Source organism: Lampetra planeri, chromosome 9 (assembly GCF_965212315.1).
Source record: "Lampetra planeri chromosome 9, kcLamPlan1.2.h2, whole genome shotgun sequence".
Lineage (NCBI taxonomy): Eukaryota > Metazoa > Chordata > Hyperoartia > Petromyzontiformes > Petromyzontidae > Lampetra > Lampetra planeri.
The window spans coordinates 1,808,212-1,816,707 of record NC_136115.1 but is presented as its reverse complement, the minus strand read 5'-3'; the positions used below and the strand labels follow the sequence as shown (position 1 = coordinate 1,816,707).

Here is an 8,496-nt window from a genome sequence, read left to right as displayed (position 1 = left end):
CTGGCCACCCACCCCCTCGTGCGCCGTGCCGCCCTTCATCGGCGCTGCTCGCGAACAGCACTTGCCCCCGACAGTCTGTTTGAGGCTATACGGGGGGGGGCGCCTTTGTCTTTGTTGTGCGACACGTAACGGAATTTTCACGGCGCCTTTGTGATGTCAGCGGCTAGGCGATCGTCGTCGATATGCAGACGTGGCGATGCAACGTTAATCTCATGAGCGCTTTACACACGGGCATGCACACACAAACACACACAATAATAAATAAACAAATAATGCTCGTGAAACTGATCCGTGCCTTCACCTGTAGGATATAAATAGGATCCCGGATCCACACTCGGTCACTTCTTTCTGCAGATCCAACGAAACCTTTCGCAACATGGTTAGTCCTGTGAGTCCGTGTGTGTGTGTATGGGCGTGCATGCGGGTAGCGGTAATGTTGCGGTTAGAGCTTCGCTGCGCTCCGAACCCGTTGACCCGAGTTCGATTCCCACTCACGACCAACACCAGCGACGATTATTTGAACCGGGTCTGGGCCTCCCTCTAGGTCGACTCAGCCTCAAATTAGTACCTGGTGCGATGTGTAAACATCGCCACTGGGGATACAAAGGGGGTCGGGCGTGGTGCTGGCCATCCACCCCCTGCCGGTCTTCATAGGTACAACGCGCTAAGTGGGATCTTTGTCTTTGCATGCGGGTATAATCGATACATGTGTGTGATGGATGAAAATGTCGTATACCGAGTTAATCAATATACTTCATTGTGTACAATTTAAATCCGTACGGTGGTGAAGATATCCTTTAGAATGGTAGGTGCGTGCTTACTAAAATAATGTATACGTATATGGTTTTGTCGCCGCATGCATACATAAGTATATATATGTGTACAGCCCTTTTGTCGATCTACTGCTGAATGAGGATGGACGAAGGCGCCTCCACGGGTCGGGGGAGTGGGGTGATTATTGATTATTGGACCATACGTCACCACGCGGGTTAATGCGGATTGGTGAAGGCATGGACAATAGGCGACGTTTCGAGTTATGCGCCTTCTCAATAGCACACGCATCTCCTCCAGACGGCATCGACTTGTATCGTACACCTTTTCCTAATACTCGATCACGATTCCGTAAAAGCAACGCCTGCCAGGGGTTTTGAATTTCCCTATTTCACAGCTGTGGCTTGCGTTTGATGTGCACCTTAAATGTGTTAATACCGTAATGTGTGGACGAATGTGATCGCGATACAGATATAGAGTTTATGTATATAAGAGGCCCGGCCAAACATATACAATACAAACATCACTCTGGGGCAGTAGCAAAAAAAGAAAATTTAAAAATGAAACTCAAATTAGGCCCAAATTAAATGTCCCGTTTCGTTTCCGCTCGTGCTCGTTAACCGAGGAAAGTCTCACGGCGCCTTGCGACTCTTGTCCAGGACGGTCCTGCTACGTTCTTGCAGTTAGGGGGCCGATGTTGCCGAGTCGTTCGCAGGGAACGTTTCAGCATTGGGATGTTGGGCCAATACCGCTTGCAGTCCTGTGCTTTTATTCGTGTTGCTATCGGAGGAAAGCGGGGAACTCGGAGGAAACTCAATATGCGGTACAGGGGAGAGAGCAGACCGACTCCACTTGGGAAAGTGCCCGAGTCGGTAAACGAACGAGGCGGGTTTTTGTTTTGTTCTTGCAGCGAGGCGCGAGGGAAACCAGTCATTTTAATTTGCTGGTTAAACCGCCGGGATGTTCTCACAAATCAGCGGCGTGGATAAATCGCTAAGACATGAAACTTCATTCCAAAACGATTGTCCTCCCACCTCGACGCGTGTGACCGCGACCGCGTCTCTCCCACCTCCCCCCCCGACAGAGGACTTTATCAACTCTCCTGCTGCTCCTGCTGGGAGCAGCCGTGGTACTCTGCGTAGACAAAGAAAATTGCCATAACTACGGACCAACCATATCCATCAAGTCACCCATATCAGGTGGGTCAGTGGGCACACACGCACGCACGCACACACAGCTGTGCGTGTGGTGGGCAGCGGTGGCGTAGTGCGCCGACGAACCCAGATACTCGGGTTCGATTCCCGCTCACGGTCAACAGCAGTGACGATTATCTGAACCGGTCCCGAGCCTCCCCTTGGTCGACTCAGCCTTAAACGAGTACCTGGCACGGCGTGTACAAAACATCTTCACTCGGTGGGAACAAGGGCGGTGTGGAGGTGCCCATCGTAGGTTGCTTACTACGCTGGCACTTGCTTCAACAGAGTAGGCTAATTCTAGATTTGAAGCTTTCGTGACTGCAGGGATTCATATTCTTAGGTTTTTTCGGTAAAGTCACGTAGATAAAAAAATTTAAATTAATAAAAGTAAAATAAAAAATAAAATAAAAATCACGACGTTTCGGAGGCAACACAAGCTTCCGTCTTCAGGTGGAACCGTCACAGCACGATTGCTGTATCAAGTAAGAGAAATTCCAAGAAAACAGTCCTTGTATATATACTGGTTGAGGGTGGGAGCAGCCAAGGTGGGCCCTGAATATTATTTTTGTGAGGTTCGGTGCGGCTGAAGCACGCTGTTAGGATAGGCTAGACGGGAGATCTTCGCTTGATGTATCAGGATAAGTCACTGAACCACGGGCATTAACACTGCACCCACCTTCATGCTAAAGATGCCTTACTGAAGAATGCAGTCATACAGTGATTTACCTCGGGGGCACGAGTTGGTGGTTCACGTGCAGATTTGTAAAACTCCCACCAAACACATTGCGCTGGGACAGGGGAATCGGCAACCTAAAACAACAACTCTGCATTTCAAGAGTCGCAACGCACACAGCGCGTGCAGAATACGAGTCGGTGGTTGTCTTCCATGAATAACGGTCACGAAGGGGTCCTTCAAGAGCCGCAGACCCCTGGGCAGGGAGATGGGCAGCAGTCGGTAGTGCTGACTGAAGCGGAACGTGGCGTGCAGGGGAGTAGAATGAAACGAATGTTTAATGGGGATGGAGATCGAACGGAATGATTCATTTAAACTTGTTTTCTGTGATGATGTTTTTCTTGTGATGTGCGTCGTTTCCCCCCCCCCCCCCCTCGTTATTTGTGAATTCATCTTTTCGTGTTATTATTTGCTAAGTAAGTGGGGTTTTGTTTTTGTATCGTCTGTGTAAGGGACTGGCTAATTGATGTACAGCGTTGTGGAATGCAATTGCATTAATGTCGCTCTATAAAATTACATTAGTATTATTATTATCGCACGGAATAAGTAGCGATACGAGGAGCTTGATTCCCGGTTAACATCAGTGGCGAGTGATTGTCTGCACTGGTCCTGGCTCACCCCCCCCCGCCACTCCTCCCTCACCAACCCGCACGGACCAGGGTGGTGAAGTATGGTCACGAGGGTAGCTTCATGATAAAGGGATATTTGATACGACGACGATGACACGTAAAGTGAAGATGATATGAGAACTTCGAGCAATAACCTCGTAAATAAAGTAATATAGTTATTAATTATTGAACATTCCAGCCCCCTTGTCAATCCATTGCTGGATTACTGTATCACCGCCCTTGAACCAATCCTGCGATCCTTTCCTTGGCAAACCTACAATGGCCAGCGTGGTGAAGTATGGTCAAACATTTCGCCATCTATGACCGACACGGCGTGAAATTGGGCCCTTCATTCAGCAGCGAATTGGCAAAGGGCTGTCAATCGCTATTACTATTACTGAGCTCAAATAACAATTCTCAAGCATATGTAAGTATATTCTTGGTTCTTTCGGTAAAGTCACGTAGAAGGGAAATAATAAAATAATATTAATATAAAACAATAATAAAATAATATTAATATAAACCAATATATTAATATTATGTTATTATCTTCTTGGTTCTTTCGGTAAAGTCACATAGGCTGCTTGCGTTGTGGCCGAAACGTCGTGAGAATTATTGTATTATGTTTTATATTTATTATTTTATTACTTCCCTTCTACGTGACTTTACCGAAAGAACCAAGAAGATGAATCCCTGCAGTCACGAAAGCTTTAAATCGATTATTTTATTATTTCCATTCTACGTGACTTTACCGAAAGAACCAAGAAGATGAATCCCTGCAGTCACGAAAGCTTTGAATCAAGCATATGCAAGTATATTTTTGGGAGGAGGAGGAGCGTGTGGTGGGTTAATCCGCTGTTGGCTGCTCGTCACTGACGTTGGCCCCACGTGCGCGCTTTCCCCAGGGCTGTCTACCGTTGGCTGCTTTCACGAGGGCCGATTCCGCAAATTGGGGCTCAAATGGTCGAGCTCCCAGTGCGAAAATTGCGACTGCACGTCCGACGGCATCCAATGCTGCTTGTCGTACGAGGCTCCACTCACTCACGCACCACACTCACTCACGCACGCACCGCACTCACTCACTCACGCACCACACTCACTCACTCACGCACCGCACTCACTCACTCACGCACGCACCGCACTCACTCGCCACACGCGGACATCAGACGCTGTCCTGTCTGGGGTGTGTGTACTCACGGGGCCATCTCGAGTAGAAGGGCTCTCAACAGCGCCCTCGTGTGGAAACTTATCCACCGGCAGTGACCCCAGAAAGCCATTGCAGTCCTGCGCATTCACCTTTAGCATCGTTTTTTTTTACATTCAACATTCTGGTAGGGCCGATCGATGATCCAGCACATATTGATTCACTCCACTCATTCGTTCATTGATCGCAAGAAGTCATCACCCCCTTATCACCGTTGTATCACTATTGCCACGGTTTGCGGATTGCTCCGCCCGTGTTAAGTGCCCAGTCTCCCAGGTTGACTGTTTCGTCTCATCCACGCCGCGTTTAACCAACACACTGCAAGTCACAACAACAACACTCACCCACCCAACAACAACAACAGCCGCCATTCGCCATTGAGTGGCGGTGACGTCACCACGGCGCTTGTGCCAGGCCAGGTGCACCCACCCAACTCAGTAACTCACCCACTCACCCACCCACTCAATCACTCACCCACCCACTCAGTCACTTACCCACCCACTCAGTAACTCACCCACCACTCACCCACTCAGTCACTCACCCACCCACCCACCCATTCACTCACCCACCCACTCACCGATCCACTCAGTCACTCACTCACCCGGGCACACACTGGCTCACCCATTCTTCCACTCACTCATTCATCGACTTACTCACCCACTCATCACCCCCCCCCCCCCCCCACCGACTATCAGGCGTGGTTGGCAGGTGAGAATTGGGAGTTGAGCGACCCTGACACATATTCCATGAGATGTCAACCCCTTGATTGCAGCCGCTGCAATGGGCGCGCTGTGTGAACGAGTTCTGGGCTCCCACCGCGCGTTTAGAACATGTGGCTGCTTGCGATGCATTTACACGACGATGAGCCACTTCCTTGAGCTCCATTTATGACATCCAGGTCGCTTCTGTTAAAAAAAAACAGCTATGTAGCTCATTGGACCTTACACCGGGTAAATTTTGTTTTAAATAAAACAAAAGTTTATAATCGAGTTTAGTGCTCCCTGCACGCATCTCCCGCCCCCGACTGAGATGGGCGACCAGCCTTGCTTCTGCGGAGGCTGCGCTGCGGGCAGCAGAGGGCAGTGCAGCAAAAATAACCACAACGTATTATAGCGGCGTATTATGCTGCAGCGTCGATTCTTCCTGCCTTCATCAACATCGCACCGAGCAGCGCGGTGAAGTATGGTCATTGCCAAAGTAGCGATGGCGTTATAACGAAGCTATACGGGGTGACAGGTGGCGACGCAGCGCTTAGCCGCATTGCACCGTGAACCCGGCCACCTCGGTTCGACTCCCGTCCACCGCCGACATCAGTGGCGAGTGATTATTATCTGAACCGGCCCTGATGTACCCCCCTTCACAAACCTGCACTGACCATCGGGGTGAAGTATGGTCAAATGACCACCCATGACCGACACGGCACGGACATACCTTCACCCAGCCGTGGATGAGCGAAGGGGTGCATGTTTGGAATTAATTTTGAACGATAACGCAATAGAGCAATTTTTGTATATTCTTAATTGTTTGGTCTTGAGACCAAACTACCAATTAGAACTCCTTGCAGAAATGGTTAAGCCAGCGCTTAATTTCGCACTCGATATTTTCCAGAACGCTGCTAGGATAGCTTGTTGTAGGGATCGTCAATGTAGGGCACTACCACGAAAGAACGAGCAATATATATGCCTACCCATAATCATCCTACATTAGCGTGCCCTATATTCCGATAATCGTACGAGCAGGTTTAGACCAAATGAGGGCCATATGGAAGAGGCGTGCAAAAACTATTTCCCGGAACTGTCCGGACTCTTCCGGCTGATATTACACATCTAATGCAACATTTTTCGCGTGATATAGCGGCCCACGGAAGTGGGTATCACAGAGTTAAGTCTGAGATTTGAGACGCCTTAAAAGTGACCGCTGGTTCACACAGTGGATGTCAACGTAACGTGCTTCCTTACCCCCCCCCCCCCCCCCATTATCCCCTACGTGCGAACAGCATAAGCAAGCCGGTGATGTTCCCGGAAGACTGCAGGCTGGATTTGGACCTGGACCAGTGCAAATACAACCTGGTGAAGAAGAACAACCCGAGCGAGAAGTGCTACGTCCAGCACATGTCTCTCTCGTAGTCAGCTCCAGAGTTGGTGGCACCACGGGTTCGCTCACGACCCCAGCCACAACGTGGCACAGTGACGCATGCTCAGCTAATCATTGACCCCCCCCGCCGCCGCTTGCACTCCCCCCCCCACCCAGTCCACTCGGCAGAGATTGGCAAAATACATCGACATCACACATCACAAATAACCGACGTAGAGCCACGTTGATATACAAGACCGATCAACGGTGTTGCGTGTCATTTACACACGAATGCTCAATTGTGTCAAGTGGGTGTAATGTAAGAATGTATATTCTATTGATATAACTGCCCATCTGCTGGCGTGCGTAGGTGGTGGGTGCAATCAACCCCCACACTTCCCTTTACCGCACGATGCTTCGCATAGCTTCGGACAGGTTCCGTTGTAGCGGTGGTTTACGCTGCCGAGTTCAGCTGCTGCTGCTGCTGCGCTTGAAAGTATGCGCTCTGATGTGGATTCAGGTTAAAATTGTGTTGTAAAGTTCAGCCCTGCAATTGCTGGCTGGCAAAATGGGGCCTTCCCCCCACTTGAGGGAGCTCTAGTATTATTTGGAAATGTCCTCATTGTACTCCGATCATTTAACAACGTTGACTCCAGCGTGCGACGGCGAAGGTTGTTTCTTGTTGTTGTTTGGCCCCGGTCTGCATGCCGCCCTTTTGACGCCTCTGATAAGCGAGGAGGGATGGGTTGAGCCTGGCTCGGTACGTAGTTCGTGGCGGATTTGCCACGTGTTGCGGGCGTGCCGTGCTGCGAACTTGTGACCAGCACGTGGAAGTGGAATGTCACCCATCTCCTAGGCGTGCTGGGATGTTCTCCCGGGTCCTCCGATTTCCCTCCCACGTGAAGCCAAACGCTCAATAAATGAATTGCCCAAACATCCCGGTGTAGCAATGCAATAATAAAAGACTGAGAGACTGTGAGTGGAATTTTTGTGGGTAAACCATTTGAATGTTGATGAATATATTGTCTCATTTGATGTGGAGAATTGTCAATCGAAGCAATGTTGAAATCTGTGACCCGATGTCGAATTTCTGGATATGTTGTCTAGTTTAGAGAAAACGATTGTTTTAGATCAGTCAATTGCAATGCTAAGTTGTGAGATTCCATGATTTACTTAAACGTTAGCAATTCAACCATATAAATAAACATCGCCCAACGAGATGGGTGTAATAATAGGGCCCATTGGTTAAGGCATTTGCCAGTTTTGTCCCAAGGTTCATAGGACCACCACTATATCATGGCACACAGCAAGGGCTCTGTGTTTCCAATCATCATGAATTGTGGGTATCAATATAAAACACTCAAACAACGTTACTTAATTATATTTTAAAAAGTGTAAAAAAAATCATGTTCTATCACCATGCTCAAACGACCGGAACGGAAAAAAAAGTTTATTGTTTTGTGTTTGTATATTGATTTTGTTCAAAACCAAACTTTTTTTTTTTTTACAAAAACGGAGAAAATTATCCGGCCACAAAAATAATTTTCTTGACGGAAAGTTTAGCCGGAAAATTCCAACATCGAGAGGAAGGGAGGGAGGGAGGGAAGGAGTGGGTGGCCGCGCATGCGCACAAGCGGCCACTTTAGAATGTGCCACTCCGCGCGCGGGGCGCGTCCCAAGTGGCGGACGTTGGCGAGACGTCTGACCGGGCAGAATGGTGTCAGAGCCATACGTAACAAACGTTGTACGGAGCACTCGTGGTATCTTTGAAAATACTTGCGACTGCAGGGTATGCGTTGCGCTTGTTTTTCTTTTCTCCTGATGATTCGTCACGAGGTTATGATTTCTAATCAAAATCATCCTTCAATTAAAGTCAATTTAAGCTTCTATTGTCTTGGGGGTTTTTGTTGG

At 48.8% G+C, this 8,496-nt stretch overlaps 1 protein-coding gene across 1 annotated transcript; it reads left to right on the top strand.

Annotated features, from left to right (window-relative positions):
• Positions 1 to 345: 345 nt before the first annotated feature.
• On the top strand, positions 346 to 7,519 carry LOC144720544 (beta-microseminoprotein-like). Its single transcript, XM_078597335.1, has 4 exons — positions 346 to 388; positions 1,856 to 1,970; positions 4,214 to 4,331; positions 6,509 to 7,519. The coding sequence occupies exons 1-4, from the start codon at positions 377 to 379 to the stop codon at positions 6,636 to 6,638; spliced, it is 375 nt and encodes a 124-aa protein (XP_078453461.1). The 5' UTR covers positions 346 to 376; the 3' UTR covers positions 6,639 to 7,519.
• Positions 7,520 to 8,496: the final 977 nt, after the last annotated feature.